The 25,534-nt window shown below is 40.7% G+C and overlaps 1 protein-coding gene across 1 annotated transcript in view; it reads right to left on the bottom strand.

The window, feature by feature from the left end:
- Positions 1 to 8,340: 8,340 nt before the first annotated feature.
- The window catches only part of LOC118388941 (eyes absent homolog 2), a 64,303-nt gene continuing 47,109 nt past the window's right edge, over positions 8,341 to 25,534 (bottom strand). The window contains exons 8-17 of the mRNA XM_052526058.1: positions 25,299 to 25,438; positions 24,770 to 24,853; positions 19,205 to 19,294; positions 17,265 to 17,323; positions 16,012 to 16,172; positions 15,552 to 15,666; positions 15,038 to 15,159; positions 14,600 to 14,641; positions 13,991 to 14,016; positions 8,341 to 12,789 (exon numbers count right to left, since the gene is read on the bottom strand). Coding sequence (XP_052382018.1) covers positions 12,709 to 12,789; positions 13,991 to 14,016; positions 14,600 to 14,641; positions 15,038 to 15,159; positions 15,552 to 15,666; positions 16,012 to 16,172; positions 17,265 to 17,323; positions 19,205 to 19,294; positions 24,770 to 24,853; positions 25,299 to 25,438 — 920 coding nt within the window. The 3' untranslated portion in view covers positions 8,341 to 12,708. The remainder of the gene's footprint in view (positions 12,790 to 13,990; positions 14,017 to 14,599; positions 14,642 to 15,037; positions 15,160 to 15,551; positions 15,667 to 16,011; positions 16,173 to 17,264; positions 17,324 to 19,204; positions 19,295 to 24,769; positions 24,854 to 25,298; positions 25,439 to 25,534) is intronic.

Below are 25,534 nucleotides of genomic sequence, written 5' to 3'. Positions count from 1 at the left end.
CAAGTGCCTTCACTGACATTTTCAACCTCTCCCTGACTGAGTCTGTATAACCTACATGTTTCAAACAGGCCACCATAGTCTCTGTGCCCAAGAATGCGAAGGTAACCTGCACTCACATTGGTATCCATGAAGTGGATGTTGCCTGTAGTTCATTGCTTCCAGTTGGGATATGTACACTACCTTTCAAAAGTTTTTGGTCACTTAGAAATGTCCTTGTTTTTGAAAGAAAATTTTCTTTCAGAAATACAGTGTAGACATTGTTAATGTTGTAAATGACTATTGTAGCTGGAAATGCCAGATTTTTTATGGAATATCTACATAGGCGTACAGAGGCCCATTATCAGCAACCATCACTCCTAGTTGAGTATCTGGAGCATCAGCATTTTTGGGTTCGATTACAGGCTCCAAATGGCCAGAAATAAAAGTACTTTCTTCTGAAACTCATCAGCCTATTCTTGTTCTGAGAAATGAAGGCTATTCCATCTGAGAAATTGTCAAGAAACTGAAGATCTCGTACAACGCTGTGTACTACTCCCTTCACAGAACAGAGCAAACTGGCCCTAACCAGAATAGAAAGAGGAGTGGGAGGCCCCGGTGCACAACTGTAACCACAATGTCACAAATCATTTGTATCTACCTTTCCAATTACTTTTAGAGTTTGGGATTTACAAATGTGAGAATATCTAATAATAATAATAATCGCTTTGTAAATAAGGATGCATTATGAAAGGAAAAGGACATGCGCAAGAGACGATGGTAATATTTTTCCTTTTAGAGACTATAATAGGTAATTTTTATTTATCTTAGAATAAAAACCTTACTATAACAACAGTTTTAGTAAGTCATATGCTACAGTCCAGTTACATCTTGTTCTGATTATTTAGTGGCACCGCAAATGTGAATGAATATTTACAAAACAATTTACCAAACAAAAATCTGAGATATTCCTCTAAGTATGACTTCTCATGTGTATTTCAGATACACAATCAAGCAGTGAGAGTGGATTTGAGACAATGACAGAGAGAGAGAGAGATTGTCCAAATCAGCCATATTTGAATGTCATAACTAGTCAAACCCTTTTAAATAGGACACTCTACTTTCAGGAGAAAACGTTTCAAAGATTATACTTGGCTCCATTACAGCTCCTCCTTAAAAGTGGGTCCTCTGTTTCTATTGTGCTAAATACTTAGCAACATGAAAGTCTAAGCTTCCATCAGAAGCAAATTCAGCTTTTGTCCAGATTGACTTTTAAAATTGGAAGAAGGCACTGGAGAAGTTTAGTGAGCATGAAGACAGCCAGTGTCACAAATGACCTGTGATGACTCAGATTCAGGAGCCAAAGCCTGTTAATGTGCAACATTCACATGAGCTTGAAAGACAGCAGCAACAAGCGAGGAGAAATCTTATGAAGATTGTTGGGGTTGTGAAGTACTTTTCGTGGCAAGGTCAGGCTTTTCGGGGCGTTGATAAGGAGAGTGGGAATTTCAGCCAGCTTCTAAAGTACAAGGCAGAGGGCGATGCAGACCACCTGGCTGAAAGGTCACTTTGATTTCACCAGTTCCCAAATGCAAAACAAAATGTTGAAGCTGGTGGGCAATACAATCGTCAAAGAAATTGTGTCGGAAATAACATCAATGCCAGCGGTCCAGTTCACACTTATCATTGATGGTACCCAGGACATATCAGGAGTTGAGCAGGAGTCAATATGTTTGCGCTTTGTAGATGCAGATCTACAACCAAAGAAAGAATTCCTGGGACTCTACGGAGTGTCTTCAACGACAGGGAAAAATATAGCCAAGATGGCATTGTGATGTGATGATGCGTCTCGGCCTTCCTCTGTTCCAACTTCAAGGACAAACATATGACGATGCCGCAAACATGGCTGGACGATTGCAGGGGGTGCAAGCCATTTTAATGGAAAGAACAACCGCTGGCTATGTATTGTCACTGTGGTCCACACTGCGTGAACTTAGTTACGCCAGCTGCCTGTGTAGCCTCTCCACTAGTAAGACATTCAGTGGGTCTGGTGCCTGGATTGGGGGGCTTCTTTAATCAATCTGGCAAGTTCAAGGTGATTTTCCAGGAAATCGCAAAATCAAAGCATGGTTTCACCTCGTTGAAACCTCTCTCTCCCACCAGGTGGAATGTTCGCACCTCTGCCATCCACTCAGTTCTCAGCCAGTATGAGTCAGTGCTGACAGCCCTTGAAGAAATGGCATCACGCAGCTCATCTGACACTTCCACCTAAGGCTAATTAATGGTCTTCATGGAACATTTCTAAAAGGGAGCACTGTGCTCGGCCTTGTAATGGCTGAAGACCTGGTGGGGGATTTGGAGTGCCTGAACACCTCCCTGCAGCTTAGGAAACAGACAGTTTCAGGCATGTTGGAGGCTGTGGGCCATGTTAAAACAAGCATGTAGGACAAGCGAACAGAGGGGCACTTTGATGTCAAAGGCAGAGTTGCAAAGAAAAAGACATATCTCAGACTGGCCAAGAAAAGATGAAGATGGGCAAAAGAACACAGACACTGGACAGAGGAACTCTGCCTAGAAGGCCAGCATCTCGGAGTCGCCTCTTCACTGTTGACATTGAAACGGGTGTTTTGCGGGAACTATTTAATGAAGCTGCCAGTTGAAAAATTGTGAGGTGTCTGTTTCTCAAACTAGACACTCTAATGTACTTGTCCTCAGTTGTGCACCAGGGCCTCCCACTCCTCTTTCTATTCTGGTTAGAGCCAGTTTGCGCTGTTCTGTGAAGGGAGTAGTACACAGCATTGTTCAATATCTTCAGTTTCATGGCAATTTATCGCATGGAATATCCTTCATTTAGACTGACAAGTTTCAGAAGAAAGTTCTTTGTTTCTTGCCATTTTGAGCATGTAATCGGACCCACACATGCTGATGCTACTAAATACTCAACTAGTCTAAAGAAGGCCAGTTTTATTGCTTCTTTAATCAGAACAGCAGTTTTCAGCTGTGCTAACATAATTGCTAAAGGGTTTTCTAATGATCAATTAGCCTTTTAAAATGATAAACTTGGATTAGCTAAGACAACGTGCCATTGGAACACAGGAGTGATGGTTGCTGATAGTTATTCCATAACAAATCAGCCGTTGCCAGCTATAATAGTCATTTACAACATTAACAATGTCTACTGTATTTCTGATCAATTTGGAAAAAAAATTATGGACAAAAAATGTGCTTTTCTTTAAAAAACATGGACATTTTTTAAGTGACCCCAAACTTTTGAACAGTAGTGTACATATTTTGTACACACTGGCCCGTTGTCCAACTCTTTGTCCACTGATCGCCATGGATGGTTGTCGACATGGTTGTATGCTCTGCAAAAACACATTCACGTTTTTAGTACACAATTATCCATTTTATTACACAGTATGCCTACACATTGATAGGCTATATACACTTTTTTTTTTAAAGAAAAGGCACTGATACCAAAATACCTTTTAGTTGTGGTGATCCTCTCAGCTCCGGCTCATAATGGCTTATTTTGTAATCCAATGCATTGAACGAATGTATTAATTACAGTCATTTATTATTCTCATTCTCGGACTGGAAACATTGTTTGCAGAGTTCATGATCTCATTTTCAAATCCTTGTTTAATTCAAAAATAACAATATTTTGGGAGATGATTTGGTTTTCAAATAACCGAAAGTCAGCAGTTGTAATCTGAATAAAGGCCAAAATAATATGAATATATAATATTAAATATTAAAATATTTATTTCTGTTTTTAGAGGGAGAGGCACCAAAAGCCCACCATGCCTATTTTTTGGGACATGGACATCCCGGCAGGCCAAACCCTCCCCTAACCCTGACGATGCTTGGCCAATTGTGCGCCGCCCTATGGGACTCCCCATCAGGGTCGGATGTTATACAGCCTGGGACTGTAGTGATGCTTCTTGCCTTGAGATCCCGTTCCTTAGACCACTGTGCCACTCAGGAGCCATGACCAACATGACCATTATATATTGTCCTGCTAATAGCCCATCCTAGAAACGTTGTTTACAGAATTCACAGCCTGCTTCGCTTGTGAAAAACAGGGTTAATAATAATAGTAATACCTTTTCCCCCCTTCCACTTGTTAAAGGTTCCAATTGATAACGTTTTTTTAATCAATTGGTATATTTGAGTTTAATGCGGGTAGGCTATTGCTTCAAATCCTATTGCTTTTATATAATTCTATATTAATTAATAATGAACTAATAATAATTGTTTTGTTTAAAAAAGAATGGGTCTCCTGGTCATGGCCAGCATGGGTATCGAACCAGCATCTTTAGCAGCACAGTTGACACTGTAATGCAGTGTCTTAGACTGCTGCGCCACTCTGCTGTATTATGAATGAGTGAGTCACTCAACTTTATGTAGGTGCCGAGGCTATATGACTGCGCTGCCAACTTGATTATTTCACAGACATCACTTCCTTATATTCAGTCAACACATATATTTTAAGAATATCATGGAATATAATTGAACATTTCTCTTAGAATAAAAACCTTGGTGTAATTAATGTCTTGTTGGTAGGATAGTCTCGAATGAAGCTCATCCAGTTTATTTTCCAGTGATTGTACGTTCGCCAGTAGGATGGATGCTAAAGGCACATTATCCACTCGCCGACTAATTCTCTCCAAGCACCCATATATCGGCTTAATCAGAAATGACCTTTAAATGTTTACAACATGTTTATGTTTTTCTCTTCTCTTTTACTCCTTGTACTTTTAAATTGGTTTATATCTTGTTAGACAATTGGTGGTTGGCATTATTTGAAAAATATTCCTAACATTATTGAGTTCACACCTGCATTGCTTGCTGTTTGGTGTTTTAGGCTGGGTTTCTGATGTAAGAAGTGCTTTATAAATACATTTGATTGATTGAGATCAGTGCAGTAAGCATCCACTTGAGGGTGCTATTGGCCCACATTTTCTCATTTGTATTCCTGACAATCTAAAAATCTAAGTTAGTTAAATACATGACCTAATAATTTTATTTGCTTGAGGTATCTGTATGCTAACCCCCTCTGCAAAATTATTATTTGGTTTGAATGCGTTCTGGTTGAATATGAGTACATTATTTTTTTCTATTTGTCTTCAATTTGTCCAATCATGGCATCTTGAAACAAAAGTTCTCATGGGATCGTGCAATGTCAGAAAAATGTACATTCAGTTAAGGTCTGAAATGTTACAGATTGTGCGATAGAAACTTAACCGCTGTGTAGTAGAAATGTACCCCGCCTTCACTAAACCCCTAAAATAAAGCAGCTTAATTGACTTTTAAACTCCAAATCTATTTTGCATGAAGACACAACCTGTCATTCATCCCAAACCTTGTGAATATCTGGGTTTTCCCTCTTCCCAATGCAGAAAGACTGCATTTAATCAGTGGACACCACTCGTTTTTATTACAACACACCTGTCATAATTGTTTTATTTACTAAAGTAGAGGATTATTATTATTATTATTATTTCTAAAGGTACTTCATAGGTGTAAACACACATTTTATAGCAAGAGATAGCACTTGTATAGCCTAAGAAAGTAGCAGAAATGTGCAGTAGTTTTGAATGCATTTTATTGAAGGGAAACGATAACAGTCTTGAACTTTTTGACAACATTGTGATATATTCTTATTTACTGTACAATGAGGAATTAAATTACAAAATACGAGTCTTCTCCCCCCATTTTTTTAAACCATTGCTCACACCCACAAGGTGTATCAACAACAACAATAAATACGAATAAGATAATAGATACTAAACAAAAATGTGAAGAACATAAATCTATCAACTCTAATAAGCACATGTAGGACAGTATGCACGTGTGGGTGCATGGACTTTGCAGATGTATTTCTCACATGTGCAGCACATAGTATTTGTTTTACAGTCCTTCTTTGGGGGACAAAATTGGCATCTCCTCTTCTTGCCTGCCCCAGCTGCAGTCTCAGGTGGATCAGGACAAGATTCAACCCACTAAACAGTTTTCACAAGCGCTGCAGACGCTGCTGTGTGGGGGAAGCGCTCCCTTCTTTGAATGTGTGGGGTTACAAGTGCCTTTCCCAGCTGCTCCAGGAACACCCTCCTCTTGTTCCGTCGATCAGGCATCCAGGTAAGGTTGATCTTGTTCCAGATCACGAAGGCAATGTATGAGGACACATCAATGATATTATGGAAGATGACCTGGGGCCAGCGGGCAGTCATCCTCCTGCAGCTGTAAGTTCCAATCACCTTGTCCAGGTTGTCCACGCCTCCTGTATTGTGGTTGTAGTCCAGGATGATTGCTGGCTTCCTGTCCTCATGATCACTGATCTCATCTGTTTTGTGCAGTGTGTCCAGGAGGACCACATTATTGTTCCTCTTTGGGAGGTAAGAAACTAAAGTGGTGGTGGGGGTGAAGGCAAACTTTGATTAGGCCTCTCTCCCCCTTGTTGCGAGGAGTGCAGGGGGGAGCTCAGGCTTGTTCTTTCTAACTGTGCCAAACATGGTGATCTTTCTCTTCAGGAGCTGCTGGCTGAGTTCAATCAGTAGCACACAATCTAAATTTCTTATTGTATGTGTGTGTGTTTCTTTGTGTTTTTTTTTTTGTGGTGTGTAAATTATTTTAGAACTGCCCTAAGACAATTTTGGTAGCCTGGTGGTGTACAGATTTCATGGAAATATGTGACCCGATTCGGGAAACTAGGCGTATGTCGCAAGTCACGACTTCACAGGAGAGCATTTCTTTTAGCAAAATGCGTTTTTTGGCAGAAATGCCTTCTAGTGAACTTTCATGTGCCTTAATATCAAACTTATATGCCATCTGTAAATGTGAATAAAATTGTTAAATTACAAGCCTAGTTGGTTTAGTCTGTCTATTGGAGCTGGTCAGTATGTTTAGGTAATCGTGTCGAACGCGGCTTAAAAAAAACGCTTAGTAAAACTGCATAAACCTAATGTCAAGTTAAAGTGTACTGTTAGCTAGCTAACGTTAGCTGGCTGGCTGGCTCGCTAGCTAACGTTATGTGTATGCTCTTCACTTCCTGGAGGACCGTGTTTTGAAATCATTGGAATTTGAGTATGATAGCTAAGGAGATGGAGAAAACACCAGTCTGGATTACTTTGTCAAACTAAAGCAACCATGCATTGCATCAGACAGGAGATGTGTCCAACCATTATCTTTTCAGATATTACACATATCCAATTGATTTATTATTAATATTTTTTTAATATTTTTTTTTACCCCTTTTTCTTCCCAATTTCGTAGTATCCGATTGTTTTAGTAGCTAATATCTTGTCTCATCGCTACAACTCCTGTACGGGCTCGGGAGAGACGAAGGTTGAAAGTCATGTGTCCTCCGATACACAACCCAACCAAGCCGCACTGCTTCTTAACACAGCGTGCATCCAACCCGGAAGCCAGCCGCACCAATGTGTCGGAGGAAACACTGTGCACCTGGCAACCTTGGTTAGCGTGCACTGCGCCCGGCCTGCCACAGGAGTCGCTGGTGCGCGATGAGACAAGGATATCCCTACCGGCCAAGCCCTCCCTAACCCGGACGACGCTAGGCCAATTGTGCGTCGCCCCACGCTGTCTGGGTCGCTAGCTGATGTTATGTGTAGGATCTTATTGTAATGAAACAGCAGGGAGCAGGTCTCGAACCCTCGACTTTCGAGCCGGAGGTCCGGCGTGCTATCGACTGTGCCGTAACAGTTTATTAATCCAACAGGGGCAGGCAAAAGACAGGTCAATTGCAGGCAGTAAAGGTCAACACTGGGAAACCAGGAACAACCGAGAGACAGGAACAGAGGGGAAAACGCTGGTAGGCTTGACGAAACTAAACAAACAGTACACAGGGGATAATGGGGAAGATGGGCAACACCTGGAGGGGGGTGGAGCCAATCACAAAGACAGGTGAAACAGATCACGGTGTGACAGATGTAGCTTATTAAATCCACTACAATCAGTGTAGATGAATGGGAGGAGACAGGTTAAAGATGAATTTTTTAAGTCTTGAGATAATTGAGACATGCATTGTGTATGTGTGCCATTCAGAGGGTGAATGGGCAAGACTAAATATTTTAAGTGCCTTTGAATGGGATATGGTAGTAGGTGGGAGTCACACCTGTTTGAGTGTCTTAAGAACACAACTGTGGGGAAGCATTGGAGTCAACATGGGCCAGCATCCCTGTGGAACGCTTTTGACACGTTGTGGAGTCCATGCCCGACAAATTGAGGCTGGTCGGAAGGCAAAAGTAGACGTCAAATGACCTATTAGCTGAAAATTCTGGAATACAGTTCAAATGTGTAGTCCGTGAGCAATTCGATTTGAAATAAGATACACTTTTCTCAGAATGTAATTAATTTATCTTTATTAATCTATTATAATTGTCCGTCAAAACAAATCAACAATAAAACCTTATATACAAATCATAGCTAAGCTGACAGGCACTGTAATAGGCACATGCATGTCCAAAGACAATCATACCATTTTCATTACATACAGGCTATATAAACATTCACGGAGAAAGATAACAACAATTGTACACCGATCAATTCAGGAAACAGAATAAGATTCAATCGCCAGACTAAGTGCTCTATTCAATCTGTAAACCCGAAGTGTTACATATTCTGGGATAGAAATGTAAAGGTAATTTACGATTGAGCCGACCCATTGTGAATGCAATCTCCGCTAAAAGCAGGAACATTGCCTTTAAATTTCAGTCACGCTTTAAAGCTGAACTTCCGCGATGCGGATTGAATAGAGCCCTAAGTCCTCTCCATGACAAATGTATACGCTAAAAATATGTTTTACAAGGAATTGGTATTTCTTAAGTTAAGTATATGATTTCCTTGTACTTTGTCAGGTTGCTTTGACTGTTTGTCTGTCTGTCTGTCTGAAACTCTTTGCTTAGTTGCAAATGAAGGATGCAGAGTTGGCTTTTACCAATTATTTTTCAAAGTGTGGCATGGAATGGATAAGATATTTGAGTATTAATCTTTGGTATATTAGATAACAACATTAAACAGTCATCTCCGGTAGGGTTGGAAGTATTTTGTCCGGTTTAGATTGACTGCATAAGTGTGTTTTGTTGCAAATCAATAGAATATTCAATTAAATGACGTATGACATATCATGGGTCTATGGACTATGAATCAAATGTTATGGTAAAATCCGAAAATGGTTGCTATCTCCATCCTCCTTTTTAGATAATTGTCTCTGGTAGGTTTTGCGAAAATCCTCTCCCATTTCTTTCTTTTAGGTCTCAGCTCATCATTTTGTGATTGGACACTTGACTGATTTGTATTTTCATCTATAATTGATCAGGCATAACTGAACTGATCAATAAATACCGTAGGTCACAAATTATAGGTAAAAAACTATAAATATTCAGACTATGAATTAATCAATAACCTGCTGAATGAGACAGAGATACTATTGGGGCAATAGTTATAATAGAAATGTACAATGTATCAAAAAAGCCATGTGAAAAGATCAAGTCAAGGTAGGATTTATCCTTAATAACTTGCTGGTAGTGTCTACTAGAAGGTCTCTTATCTTAACAATTTCCTCTATCCCATTCCTAATAAGAAAAGTTAGCACACAACAAACAACTAAACTAAATTAAACTAATCATCCCCACGTAAGGACTAAATGCACTTACAGTTGAAGTTGGAAGTTTACATACACTTAGGTTGGAGTCATTAAAACTCATTTTTCAACCACTCCACAAATGTCTTGTTAACACACTATAGTTTTGGGAAGTCAGTTACTTTGTGCATGAAAGTAATTTTTCCAACAATTGTTTACAGAAAGAATATTTCACTTACAATTCACTGTTTCACAATTCCAGTGGGTCAGAAGTTTACATACACTAAGTTGACTGTGCCTTTAACCTTTTTTGGGATAGGGGGCAGCATTTTCACTTTTGGATGAAAAGCGTGCCCAGAGTGAACTGCCTCCTACTCTGTCCCAGATGCTAATATATGCATATTATTATTAGTATTGAATAGAAAACACCCTGAAGTTTCTAAAACTATTTAAATGATGTCTGTGAGTATAACAGTACTCATATGGCAGGCGAAAACCTGAGAGAAATTCAACCAGGAAGTGGGACATCTGAGGTTTGTAGTTTTTCAAAGCTTGGCCTACCGAATACACATTGAGATAGATATGGATGAGGTTGCACTTCCTACAGCTTCCATTAGATGTCAACCGTCTTTTGAAACTTGAATGAGGATTCTACTATAAAGGAGGGGCTCATGAGACCTCTTTGAGTCAGTGGTCTGGCCGAGAGCCTTGGTCTCATGACGTGCGCTCCCGACAGAGTTACCTCGCGTTCCAGTGCTTTTTCTGAAGACAAAGGAATTCTCAGGTTGGAACACTATTGATGTTTTATGTTAAAAACATCCTAACGATTGATTCCATACATCGTTTGATATGTTTCTAAAAGACTGTAATGTAACTTTTCAAGTTTTTGTCTGGATGAAGTGCCTGCACCTCATGAAGATGGATTACTGAGCTGAACACGCTAACAACAAGTGGCTATTTGGACATAAATTATGGAACTTTATGGAACAAATCAGTAATTTATTGTTGAACTGGGATTCCTGGGAGTGCCTTCTGATGAAGATCAAAGGTAAGTGAAGATTTATGGTGTTGTTTCTAACTTTGTTGTTTCCATAATGGAGGACATTCCTCTGGCTGTTTTGGGTTCTGTGCACCGTTCTCAGATTATGCTTTTTCCGTTAACAAAAATTTTAATCTGACACAGCGGTTGCATTAAGGAGAAGTCTATCTTTAATTCTGCGAATAACACTAATATCTTTTATCAATGTTTATTATGAGTATTTCTGCAAAATCACCGGATGTTTTGGAATCAAAACATTACTGCACGTAGCGCACCAATGTAAACTGAGATTTTTGGATATAAATATGCACATTATCGAACAAAACATACATGTATTGTGTAACATGATGTCCTATGAGTGTCATCTGATGAAGACCATCAAAGGTTAGTGATTAATTTGATCTATATTTCTGCTTTTTGTGACTCTGAGGGTAGCACCTCCGTAAACAAAGACAGAAAACATATTTCAACCCTGCAGGCGCAACACAAATCTCAGAAATAAAAATTATAAATCATGTTATACTCACAGACATGATTCAAACAGTTTTAGAAACTTCAGTGTTTTCTATCCAAATATACAAATAATATGCATATCTTTTCTCCTGGGGATGAGTAGCAGGCAGTTGAATTTGGGCATGCATTTCATCCGGACGTGAAAATACTGCCCCCTGTCACCAAGAAGTTAAGGACAACAAAGTCAAGGTATTGGAGTGGCCATCACAAAGCCTTGACCTCAATCCTATAGAACATTTGTGGGCAGAACTGAAAAAGTGTGTGCGAGCAAGGAGGCCTACAAACCTGACTCAGTTACAGCAGCTCTGTCAGGAGGAATGGGCCAAAATTCACCCAACTTATTGTGGGAAGCTTGTGGAAGGCTACCCGAAACGTTTGACCCAAGTTAAACAATTTAAAGGCAATGCTACCAAATACTAATTGAGTGCCTGTAAACTTCTGACCCACTGGGAATGTGATGAATGAAATAAAAGCTGAAATAAATCCTTCTCTCTACTATTATTCAGACATTTCACATTGTTAAAATAAAGTGGTGATCCTAACTGACATAAGACAGTGATTTTTTACGAGGATTGTCAGGAATTGTGACAAACTGAGTTAAATGTATTTTGCTAAGGTGTATGTAAACTTCCGACTTCAACTGTAGATCACCTAGGTCAGGGATGGGTAACTTTGATGGGTCTGGGGGCCACAAGAAACTGAACTCATTATGAGGGATGGTAGTTGCTTGCGGGTCACACCAACCACATTGAGAGCAAAGCATTTTAGCAGCCCTCCTTGACAGCGGAGAGACATTGTTTTAAAATTTGAGAGTTAATTTCTTGCAATTCTACACATTTTGCCATGGGGCGTAGAGAAAATGTGGAGCTTTAAAGAAAGTTTGCTACAATTCTACACATTTTGCCATGGAGCGGAAAGAAGATTCAGCAATTTTGTAACACATTTCCTGCAATTCTACTCATTTTGCCATGGAGCGGAAAGAAGATTCAGCAATTTTGTAACACATTTCCTGCAATTCTACTCATTTTGCCATGGGCAGTGAAGACCATTTGCTGTTTTACAGCGACATTTTTGTAATTCTACACATTTTGCCATAGGCTGGAGAGAAATGTTTGCAGTATTTAATATGATATCTGAGTGAGACAGACTAACAAAATCAATGGTGGCCCCCGGCCGGTAATTCAACCATTTTTGCTGGTTTAGATAGCTGACCGCTAGACGAACTTACCAATCTAAAACATTTTAGCTGATATGGCCTAATTGACATAACAAGAGAAAAACTGCGGAGGCCACCAGTTGCCCATCACTGACCTTGGTCATTATTTTCAGTGCAACAATCTAAAGTTCCAAAGTGGGACACCTTTCACATGTAAAAGTCCCTGTGTGAACGGGTGAAAGCACATGTACAATTTCCAGTAACAATTGCGTTTCCCTGCTGATACAAAGATTGGTCCGTCATTCTTTGCTTTTGTATGGTGGTGAATCGTCGCTGCCCTCAACCCAATTGGTCCATTGGACATGAAGCGGCATCACCAGGCAGGAACTGGCTAAAGGTATGATGGGATTGTTATAGCGCCCACTAGAGGTAGTCCAGCTCCAGTGCATGACTTAGAGCCTCCAGGTCAGGCCGACACGACACTCTCCAGAAAGGCATGTTCTTCTGCAAGACACAAACAGACATGTTTAGAACATTGACTAAACTAGCTACTGCAAGGTACAAAAGGACATGTTTAAAATGTGGAGCACTGGCTAAACTAGATACTGCAAGGTACAAAAGGACATGTTTAAAATGTGGAGCACTGGCTAAACTAGATACTGCAAGGAACAAAAGGACATGTTTAAAATGTGGAGCACTGGCTAAACTAGATACTGCAAGGAACAAAAGGACATGTTTAAAATGTGGAGCACTGGCTAAACTAGATACTGCAAGGTACAAAAGGACATGTTTAAAATGTGGAGCACTGGCTAAACTAGCTACTGCAAGGAACAAAAGGACATGTTTAAAATGTGGAGCACTGGCTAAACTAGATACTGCAAGGAACAAAAGGACATGTTTAAAATGTGGAGCACTGGCTAAACTAGATACTGCAAGGTACAAAAGGACATGTTTAAAATGTGGAGCACTGGCTAAACTAGCTACTGCAAGGAACAAAAGGACATGTTTAAAATGTGGAGCACTGGTTAAACTAGATACTGCAAGGAACAAAAGGACATGTTTAAAATGTGGAGCACTGGCTAAACTAGATACTGCAAGACACAAACAGAAATGTTTTAAATGCTGAACACTGGCTAAACTAAACTAGGTAGACATGTTTAAAATGTAACTAGCTGAACAAGGAACTGACTAATGTGACACTAGTTGGCTAAAATTACTGGCTAAACTAGTTGCAAGGAACAAAAGGACATGTTTAAAATTAACCACTAGTACAAAAGGACATGTTTAAAATTGCACTGGCTAAACTAGATACTGCAAGGAACAAAAGGACTAAAATGGACAATCTTAGACAGTGTTGGAGCACTGGCTAAACTAGTTCAGTCAAGGACATGTTTAAAATGTGGAGCACTGGCTAAACTAGAACAAGGAACAAAAGGAATGTTTTCATCCTGCAAAGGATATAAAGCATTATTTTGTTTTTCAAATAATAACAAAAGACATGTTTAAAACGCACTGACAAATAATATGCGTGGGTGCATATTCAATTTAATCTGGACTTGCAAGGAACAAAAGGACATGTTTAAAATGTATGGAGAAATAAGGACATGTTTAAAATGTGGGGGTAATACTGCAAGGAACAAAAGGACATGTTTAAAATGTAGCCCCACCCCATGTTTAAAATTTCCTGGTTACATGTGAGTCTCACCTTCTTGGCTACAGACTCTTCCTCCACTGCAAGGTACAAAGGACATGTTTAAAATGTGGAGCCCCTATGACCACGTACACTGCTCGCCAAGGAACAAAGGACATGTTTAAAATGTGGAACCTCTGGGTACCACACGCTCAAAGTACAGCTCTCTTTCCCTGGAAAACATTTACATTACATTACATTACATTTAAAAGTCACTTTAGCAGAACAAAGGACTTTAAAATACTGGCCAGCAAGTACGACATGTTTACAAATGTGGAGCACTGGCATTCACAAAGGACTTATGACATGGCTAAACAGTGGAACATGTTTAAAATGTGGAGCCTGGCACTTTACAATAGTGCATCTAAATCATTTTAATGTGGGGGCTAAACTAGATACTGCAAGAAGGGATTACTTTATGCAAGGAACAAAGGACCTACTCCTAGGTATTCCTGAAACTGACTAAGGTAGGGGTTTCAGGTGTCTCCGGCTAATACAATCTTAGACAGTGTGGTGATTGAACACAACTCCCAGGATATAAACATTATTTTGTCCTGTGCGACTTCCTAGCGTGAGGGAGTTTGTTCCACCTTTTCCTGGGGGTCCAGAGCAGTCCCCTATGACCAACAAACCTCTGGGCCACACGCTCAAAGCAGCTCTCTTTCCCTGGAAAACAAGTGTTGTGTTACTTTTAAAAATGTTAAGTGTTTAAAAAGTGTTAAAAGTAACCGTTAACAAATAAGTGTTAGACATATGTAAGTGTTCAAATTGTTTACAAATGAAGTGTTAAAAATGTTAAACGTAAGTGTTAACAAATAAGTGTATTAAATAACACTTAATAAAAATGTCACAAACATAAACAAGGATCGCACAAAACCAAAGTCTGCTAGTACTAGATTGTTTTCGCAGGGTGGTTGGGAAACATTTTCTGTCGGGTACTATTATCTGTGCACAATCAGCCCAACTGTAAATATAATATTCCTTCCTTAGACACGATGAGTTGGGCTTTTTAACCCGAAACAAGTGTTCTACGCCATAACGAGTGCTTGTGTGCTACCTCACCTGTCTTGGTGGCACTGTAGATGTTCTCTATGGGGAACGCTGAGCCCAGACCATAGAGCAGGACCTTGGACAGGGCTGGGATCAGCTGGGTGGTGGTCACCAGCACATTCACACAGTTTGGTCTGGAAACAGAGAGATGTCAACACATGATGTCATTATGTGTGTCATGTTCAAACAAGTACGATAATTGCCTGGTGTCCGTTTGAATGGGACAAAAAAAAGAGTGACAACAAGGAAAAAATACCAGCCAACGGATATTTCAGCTCCCGATCTTAGTCTTGTCAATATTTCCTGGTTGTGTATATACTGTAGCTCTATAGAGTTCCAGGTTCAATTTCAATACTTATTTATTATATTTATTAACCATGCAAAACATGAATGGTCAATACATTTGGAGTACTGTCCATTTCATTTTTATGGATTACATACGCTAATATCACGTTACATTGTTTATTATTTTCTAAATAGTTCCACCATAGGGTAGCTCGGCAGTTGAGAAGGGGTGTGTCCTGACCTGGAGTTAATGAGGGCCAGGGCCTTGACAGCCTGGGTCAGCCACAGATCTGTCAGGACCTCCATCTCCCTCCGCAGCTGCAGCCATTCCTCCCGCTTGGGACTGCCCACCAAACCTGACACAATCACAATCACACACGAACACATTATTCATCATAGATTGGTATACAAAAACAAAACACAAATTGATAGCTGAGCAGTATATGAAGATGCAATGTTAATTATTTATTATGATCATGATTATACAGAATGAACCAATTTAAATTGACATTGTGATTTGTATATCAGTTAACCGCTAGAGAATATTTTACACACACACACACACACACACACACACACACACACACACACACACACACACACACACACACACACACACACACACACACACACACACACACACACACACACACACACACACACACACGCACAGCCCTCTTCTAGCTCCTGTCAGAACCCACCTCCCACGTTGTTCTTGTAGGTGTTGTAGATTTCCTTTACTCTCCGGTAGCGGAAGGCTAGTTTCCTCATCCAGTCCACCCCACCATGGACACCTGAGCCCAGGCACAGAGTACCGGCACCCGCAGGGCTCTGGAACCCGTCTGTGCCAAAGTTATACATGCTGCAAGACAACAACCATGTCCAATCAATGTACACATTTAGTTGATGTTTGGTGGGATTTGACCAGTGCCTAAGACCAGAACCTTTAATTAGCTGGAGTAGGCCTAGTATAATATTATAACTGAAGTAAGGTAACGAAATAAAATAAAAATCCTATAAAAAGAGCAAGGCTAAGACCAATAATAAAAATAAAGATGCCAACCATGAGAGAGAGGCTTTTGGATTTAAGACCAATAGCTGACAGTATAAATAACACAATAAATCAAACAAATTTAATATAGAATACATCAATATTATAAGTGCGTTATATTTAAGTTGGAGAACATGCAGTTTGCAAATCCAATGTAATGAGGTTCATAAATATTTTTGTGTGGAAAAGGGTAACATGCCCAAAAGCACTTAAATGGTAAGGAACGCACATAGGCATTTGAGCAACATCTTGCACTTTTTCAACTATTTCTTTGAAATCTATCCTAAAATTCTTCATCAATTTACGTAGTAAAATGTCTGGAATAAGCCAGACATAGAGAATGACAGTACTGTTCTGATGAGACGTTGAAGAATGATGATACTGTTATTAAATTGCCATGGCGAGAGAGCGAGAGACGCATACACGCACGCACGCAGAAAAACACACAAACAGAAAGGGACAGAGAGAGAGAGACGCATACACGCACGCACACAGAAAAACACACAAACAGAAAGGGACAGAGAGAGAGAGACGCATACACGCACGCACACAGAAAAACACACAAACAGAAAGGGACAGAGAGAGAGAGAGACGCATACACGCACGCACACAGAAAAACACACAAACAGAAAGGGACAGAGAGAGAGAGAGAGAGACAGCCCACTGGGCACAGATGTCAAGTCAACGTCTATTCCACGTTGGTTCGACGTAATTTCACTGAAATGACGAGGAAACAATGTTTTTTTCAACCAGTGTCTGCCCAGTGGGAGATGTTTTCAAGAAAGAGAGCAGGACATATTTTCAATATACCCGCCCACCCCCACCCCCTCCTTTACTAAACCCACTCAGTGCTGGTTTAAGAGTGGGGCCGAGTTGAGTTCAAGAGGAAAAGCTGTACAGTACCTCAAGTCCTGCCCATTGTCGTCTGACGCCACGTCATCAATATGAACTTGGTCACATTCCTGGGAAAGGAGAGGGAAAGAAAGCGGATATATTAGAGAGGGAGATCCGTTTCAGAGCTGTGCACGGGCAGGTTTCTTAAGGGAGCCTAGGGGAGCGATAGAACAAAATAAAAAATGTTAAACAAAAGACAACAGGGAGGCGGAAATAGGCTGCTGGGACATCCAGGCGCCAGAAGAAAAAAATGTACTTGGAATATGGGAGCGTACCGGCTCTACTTGACACCACCACACTCCACTAATAAACCCCACTAAGATTTATACCACATCAACACCTTTTGCCAACTGCCAAAGAACCTTCAGATATATGCCCACTAAAAACAAGATCCACTGAACAGTATTTTGTGTAGTATTAATGTATTATTATTAAATTATTAAGATTTCTGGACTTTTGATATATTGGAAGTAAGGTATATAGTAGATATAAGGCAGGGTAGTGAACTACTGTGCAAAAAGTTGCTTCCTCAAACAAATCCTAAAAACGAATTTCCCATGATGCTACTATATAATACATGCACTATCCTCCCACCTCCTCTCCACCAAATCCCTTTGAATCTCCACTTCTGATCTGCTATTCTCATTTCTTCCCTTCTTTTATCCCCTGAAACCTACTTCAGTAAGTACTGACTTCAATCTCTTCTCTCACACAGCTACACCGGACTGAGACACAGGAAGACGCTAACTCATCACACTCTTAAATATCAGCATCCCTCATTCCCCCAATGCTCCCCTGACACTCACCCAATGCTGCGACCCTGCTCCCACAGACACAGAGGGAATCGATAACACAAGACCCACAGAACCCAATAGGCTAAGCTAGTTTTTTTTATAGGCAGCTCTAGACCCCCGCAGCAGTCATTTCAACACCTCTCCAACTAAAGTGATTTAATGACATGAATTGGCATGTAAGGACAAGTACATATCTGACGTGCAAAATTAACAGTGACATATGGAAGATTTTAGGCTATTCTCAAAGCACAAGACCACCACATTGTTGGAGCTAGTTAAATTAGCCTCCATTTCTTCTAAAAGCGTGTTTCTCTATAACCTGGTTATCATAGAGCTTTTCCTAGCTCGTAACTCTTCATCGCGTACAGGTTACTCAGCCTGTGGCATCTATTGGCGCTCTATTAGCTGCTGACAAACCTGAAGGAAAATGACTTCATAAATCAACCACAGCATATGACTAACAAAGATGGCCGCCACTAGTCGACTGTTTGAATGGGGAACTAACAACAGAGGATGACAAATAGAAGGAACTTAAAAAGCGGGTTTGAAAACTGCTTTTTCTGCCTTCTTCCCCTCAGCTGTTCCTCCTCCCCACAACTAATCTCCCTTTAAGAGACAGACACACACCTATAATTAACAACTCAGTGTTCCTTCTCACCACAAACCAAATTTAAGCCTGGTCTTTGTTAGAAAAAGGCTGTGGAATGCACAGAGAAAAACCTACCTGTTGTTCATGATGTTAAAAATACTCCAGTTTAACCCTAGCCCATTTAAACAGTTAGGCTTTCAACTCAAATCTTTTGAGAATATGACATGAGTAACACGAATAATATGAAAGGGAATCTTTTTTAAACGTGATGTAGTATTGTCATGAGGGCTGTCACCTAAATCCTGGGAAAACTCCTGGCCCTGCTGATAGTATCAATTGAGGATGATGGATATAAGCAACGTTATGGATGATGCATAATAAAGAGGATGGATGATGTATGTGATTCCTAATAACAACAGTATGGACGCTCAATGATGGATAATAAGCACAAATATGGATGATAGATTATAAACAGAAGTGTGAATGTTAGATGATGGATGAGCAACAGTATGGATAACGGAGGATGGATAATAGCTGATCGAATCCATCAGGTAAATGAGTCTCACCTCCAGGTCGTTGAAAAATAGCCGCGAGTCGGCCAAGTTGAAGATCATCTCCTCCATCCACAGTCCCAGCGACACTGCCTTGGACGAGTCCTGAAAAGGAGACACAACGACATTACAAAGGTCAATACAGCTGTTTTATACAAGGATGGACTTAGTTGTCATCTACTCTCCCATTGACACCAATGCATAACTCGGTGAACATTTGACTAAAGTGGAAGTTCGGTTTCGCCCCTTCACGAACCACTTGTTCACATGTGTTTAAGAGGACTTACTCTCATAACATTACTTTGCATGGGTCATTGTTCATCTCAGGAAAGAAAAGGTCGTCTCTCTTGATGTTATTGGTTATAGAAACAGGTAGGACGCACAGTGGTAAAGGATTTATGAATATGTAATGAATGTTGATCTTCTGCACGATACACCGTCGAATCAGCAGGACACAACCAAGCTTCAAATAGCAAATAAACTTGACTCTATATCCACACAGATATAATTGAAGTTCAGTTGAATAGACCTGACTGAGATGTCATAAGAGGTTTGGTAATGTAATTATGACAAAGTGTTTAGTCTGATTATCTAACACTGGGTTTCCCTACCACCGGGCCCCGGCAGAGAGTTTGCTACCAGGCTGCCTTGGCATAATTATATTTCTTTCCCAAGCCCACAGGATGGGTACTCAATTCACTCGGTTCTGCCCAGTCTGTGAGCCAGTAGTGCATGTCTTAATCCCTACAGCATCTTTGTGAAAATAGTGACACTCACAACACATGCTAATTGGACGGACTGGACCCCCATCACGTCTCTGACACAGAGCGAAAGCGCCTTGGTAGTTACAGTAGCAAGCATTTCTCTAGCCAGCTAGCATCAGGGATATATCTCAGGGATCCAAGAATGGTAAATTGAAATGGATTTAGTATTCTCCCAAGTGAAGTTTGCTTGCTAGACAGGAATTAGATTAAAATAATTGCAGATGAAAAGTGGCAATATACAGTAGAAGTTGGAAGTTTACATACACCTTAGCCAAATACATTTAAAATCAGTTTTTCACAATTCCTGGCATTTAATCCTAGTAAAAATTCCCTGTTTTAGGTCAGTTAGGATCACCACTTTAAGAATGTGAAATGTCAGAATAATAGTAGAGATAATGATTTATTTCAGCTTTTATTTCTTTCATCACATTCCCAGTGGGTCAGAAGTTTACATACACTCAATTAGTATTTGGTAGCATTGCCTTTTAATTGTTTAACTTGGGTCAAACGTTTCGGGTAGCCTTCCACAAGCTTCCCACAATAAGTTGGGTGAATTTTGGCCCATTCCTCCTGACAGAGCTGGTGTAACTGGTTCAGGTTTGTAGGCCTCCTTGCTCGCACACGCTTTTTCAGTTCTGCCCACAAATATTCTATAGGATTGAGGTCAAGGCTTTGTGATGGCCACTCCAATACCTTAACTTTGTTGTCCTTAAGCCATTTTGCCACAACTTTGGAAGTATGCGTGTGGTCATTGTCCATTTGCAAGACCCATTTGCGATCAAGCTTTAACTTCCCGACTGATGTCTTCATGATGCCATCTATTTTGTGAAGTGTACCAGTCCCTCCTGCAGTAAAGCACCCCCACAACATGATGCTGCCACCCCTGTGCTTCACGGTTGGGATGGTGTTCTTCGGCTTGCAAGCATCCCTCTTTTCCCTCCAAACATAATGATGGTCTTCTGGCCAAACAGTTCTATTTTGTTTCATCAGACCAGAGGACATTTCTCCAAAAAGTATAATATTTGTTCCCATGTGCAGTTGCAAACCGTAGTCTAGATTTTTTTGTGGCGGTTTTAGAGCAGTGGCTTTCTTCCTTGCTGAGCGGCCTTTCATGTCGTCGATATAGGCCTTATTTTACTGTGTATATTGATACTTTTGTACCTGTTTCCTCCAGCATCTTCACAATGTCCTTTGCTGTTGTTCTGGGATTGATTCACACTTTTCGCACCAAAGTACGTTCACCTCTAGGAAATACAACGCATCTCCTTCTTCAGCAGTATGACGGCTGCGTGGTCCCATGGTGTTTATACTTGCGTACTATTGTTTGTACAGATGTACGTGGTACCTTCAGGCATTTGGAAATTGCTCCCAAGGATGAACCAGACTTGTGGAGGTCTACAATCTTTTGAGCTGATTTCTTTAGATTTTCCCATGTCGTCAAGCAAAGAGGCACTGAGTTTGAAGGTAGGCCTTGAAATACATCCACAGGTACACCTCCAATTGACTCAAATTAGGTCAATTAGCCTATCAGAAGCTTCTAAAGTCATGACATAATTTTCTGGATTTTTCCAGTCAACTTAATATATGTAAACTTCTGACCCACTGGAATTGTGAAACAGTGAATTATATGTTTTAATGACTCCAACCTAAGTGTATGTAAACTTCCAACTTCAACTGTATACTGCTATGGTATATAGACTGTAATCAGAAGAAATACTTGTAGATGCGCTTGTTTTGGGTCGCGTGCGCACCAGGTGCCATTCCAAACTCCAACCCCCCTAGTAGTCATTATTTTCTCCCTGTCCAAACAGCCTTCTAAAGACACTGGCAGCCCTTCTCTCAGATTGACAGGACAGGTTCTATCACCTGAGCAGGTTAGTCTGATTACCTTTCTGTCAATCATTCTTTCCACCAAACTGCAACCTGCTCTTTCTCTTTCTGTCTCTTTCTCTCTACCTCTCCTTCTGTTTCACACACACTCGCACATGTACAAACGCACGCACGCACACATGCAAGCACACACACACACAAGCACACACATACACACAGTTATTGAAGAATTCAGGAATGAAGAAGATACGCTGTTCTAATGATGGGAGAATTACAAATCTTCCGCAGACAACAGAGAAATCACAGTTTGTCAGAAAACAGTCCAGTACATTGTTGTTGTGGGGAGTGGCTAGGCACCAGCAGGGCAGGTGGCTGTGTGCTGTACTGTACTGGCGCTGTGGCTATAGTGGTGGTTCTACATCTTGGCAGTGTGACAAAATTGGAGGAGTGAGGCGTCAGCCAAAGGGGAGTGTTAGATTTTGAAAAATGACAGCTTTCCTCCCACCTCCAATTGATCCACAGCTAAGTGGATTTGGTGAATGAGGGGGCGAGGGAAGAAGGGGGGCAGAAAGAGAGTGTTGGGATGATGAGAATGAGGGGAGGTGGAGGAGAGGGAGGGAGTGTTTAGTTTAAATAGAGCTAATTATCCATAATCACACTCCCTGCCAAGTCTTCTTCAATGCGGAGTGAGGTAGAAATAAAAATGAAAGAGGTCCAACTTACTCTTCCTCCTAATCACAGGCAGGAATTCACAGAGAACAAGAAAATATCAGAAAGCACAAAAAAAAATCCAGACAATTTCACTGATGCCTTCAGTGGTGGACTTTTCAAATCGTTCATGCAGAGTGGAAATTCACACACAGAGAGAGATGACACGGGCACTGTAGCCTACGTGTGATAAATAAAATGCCATTGGACCAATAATGTAGGGTATAAAATCCTCATGTGCTCTAGAGTTTACCTTGGTTTTTCAAAGGCAGTGAAAACAACAGTTTTTCATCACAACCATTTTTTTTCTGCCCCTTCCAGGGTCCACGCTTCCCTTGCTTGCCTCAACACAGGCCAAACACTTGTTTACCTCAATGAGTTTGGTCATAATACAACGACTGTCATAAGGAAGGAGTTACAATATAGTCTGTCTGGTCTAGACACAGCATCATGTTTTTTTTTTAAAAGAAAAGTTGGGATCCTGTTTCTTTAATATAGGGAAACCTAAGCTAACATAAACATTGGTCATTGCCTGACAGTGAGCATTATTGTGAGAAGACATATCAAACTCACTCCTACCTAATTGAAAACCAATTCCTGGCTCGTAAATAATCCCACTAGGCCTTTGGTCGGAATCTTTTTGGGGGATTTGAGGATTCTACCTCCCCCCACCCAAAACTTTTTTTTTTTTCCTCTGGCATGTCTCAGTTTTGATGGCAGAGCATGTCGGATTGAAGTTTGCCGTTTCAGCGGGGAAGCTGGGTGGGTGGAATCAGGAATTTGGCACACCAGTCAAATGTCAACACTTCCATCCTCTCCTTTCTCCCCGACAATATGTTGAAAAAGAAACAACAGAGTGCCAAAATGGTGGAGCGCTTTAGGCCTAATACTTGTTGCTCTCTCCCGCTCTGGCTCTCTCTCTCTCCAACTCCACGTTTACATCGCGTCAAACCGCAGCGGGACCGTGAGAATTCAAAACACTGTTGTGGCCAAAAAAAAGAAACATGACTATTGTTGCCCTCATCAGCTGCCTGTCTATTATGTAAAGGTTAATCAGCTGTCAATCAAACAGTGGGACGTGGGTTGGCCAAACAAGTCCCCTGGATTATATAAAGAGACAAGAGGGCACAGAAGGAAAACACCAAGCGTGTGAAAAGTCAAGGAGAGAGCAAAGGACAAAAACACATCTTAAAAAGTTAGGCTTTAAGGAGTGAATCCTAACTTCCAGTAGAATATTAATTTAGTCCCATTGACATCAACACACACAATTCCACTGGAAGTTAGGATTCACCCTTAACTGATATTGCATAGTTTATATCATCAAGTATTAGGTTTGCAAAGGGAGAGAATATTAATGGAAACATTTTAAGTTTACTAGTAAACCACCAGAATTTTGGTAACTTTCAAGTATTTATTTTTATTTTATCAGATTACAACTAGTGGCCTTTTTGGGTACTTCAGATTATCACAGGTGTCTGTAATTATCTCTGGCCCTCTGTGTGGCCGTATCAAATGTAAAATATATACGAATAGGTCTCCTGAGTGGTGCAGATGTCTAAGGCACTGCATCGTAGTGTTGTGGCATCACTACAGCCTGGGGTTCGATACCAGGCTGTCACAACCGGCCGTGACCAGGGGGCCCATAGGGCGGTGCACAATTGGTCCAGTGTCGTCCGGGTTAGGGGAGGGTTTGGCCTGGGGGGGGCTTTACTTGGCTCATCGCGCTCTAGCGACTCCATGTGGTGGACTGAGTGCCTGCAGACTAAAGTCAGTCGTCAATTGAACAGTGTTTCTTCCGGCACATTGGTGCAGCTGGCTTCTGGGTTAAGCGAGGCGGGTGTTAAGAAGCGTGGTTTGGCAGGTCATGTTTTGGAGGACGCATGACTCGACCTTCGCCTCTCCCGAGCCCTTTGGAGAGTTGCAATGATGAGACATGATCGCAATTGGATATCACAAAAAAAGGGTGTTAAATTAAATGACAAAAAAAACAACAAAAAAAACATGCTGTATATACAAAATGACAAAATAAGAATATGTTATGCTAATGTTATGGTAAATATAAATACATTTTAATCAAGTATAAATGACCAAATGACCATAAATGACTTGTTATTCACCAAAATTACTGATGATTCCGCTTACTTTGTTAAATTACCAGTAGCTTGGCAACTAATCAAGGATTAGTTTAAATAAGCCGTCAGATACTTTCAGGGTTATTTAATTTGAAAAGTGATTAATGGAGAGAGTGTTTTAAGTCATATAAGTCCATGTTTTCTACCTTGCCAAATCGTGTGGAGAAGCTCCCTGTGAGCAAAGAGTGGAAAATGATGATGGTCTCGTCAAGGTCCCACACAAACACACGCTGGAAAATAAGACAAAGACATATTTAGACATTGTTATTTTTCTATCTCTACGTTGAAGAGAAAATGACAGTGCGGACTACACATACAAACTGATCAATCAGTAGGAAAATGACTTGGAAAATCATAAAAGACCACCAAGAGCTACTAAACTGTTCTACTATTATTTGTAAATGTTGTGAACTCTTTTATGACTTTTACTGAGTGAGGTCTATAAATGACACTTCTGATGATTTCTTTACAGTTATGGAAGTGCGACTTCACTTTAAACCATCTGTCTAACTGTGTTCTTACATTTGAATAACAGTATGTCTGTGGTCTGTTGTGTGTCTATTAGTGTCTGTGGTCATATTGTAGCTCAGTGTGTCAATGGCTACCATTGACGGGATGTGTGTGTATGTGTGTGTGCACGTGTGTGTTTGTGACTTCCATGGACTGTAACATTACCTCTATGTCTGAGTCCAGGGGAGGCTGTGGGTCACTGACTCTTTTCCTGCCCCTCAGTTTCCCGTCTGAGCTCCGTCTGGCTGGCACCCCCTCTGGCTCTTTCCCTGGGGTGGGGGGGCTAGGGGGCGGATGGTACTCTCCTGGAACACACACACACACATCCTGTCAATGAAAATGTCTAACACACCAAAGAACACGACAGAAAGATAAATAGAATGCTAAGAGGATAATAAATC

Source organism: Oncorhynchus keta, chromosome 10 (genome assembly GCF_023373465.1).
Source record: "Oncorhynchus keta strain PuntledgeMale-10-30-2019 chromosome 10, Oket_V2, whole genome shotgun sequence".
Taxonomy (NCBI): Eukaryota; Metazoa; Chordata; class Actinopteri; order Salmoniformes; family Salmonidae; genus Oncorhynchus; species Oncorhynchus keta.
The sequence above is the reverse complement of the archived record's forward strand: the minus strand, read 5'-3'. Positions and strand labels throughout refer to the sequence as shown.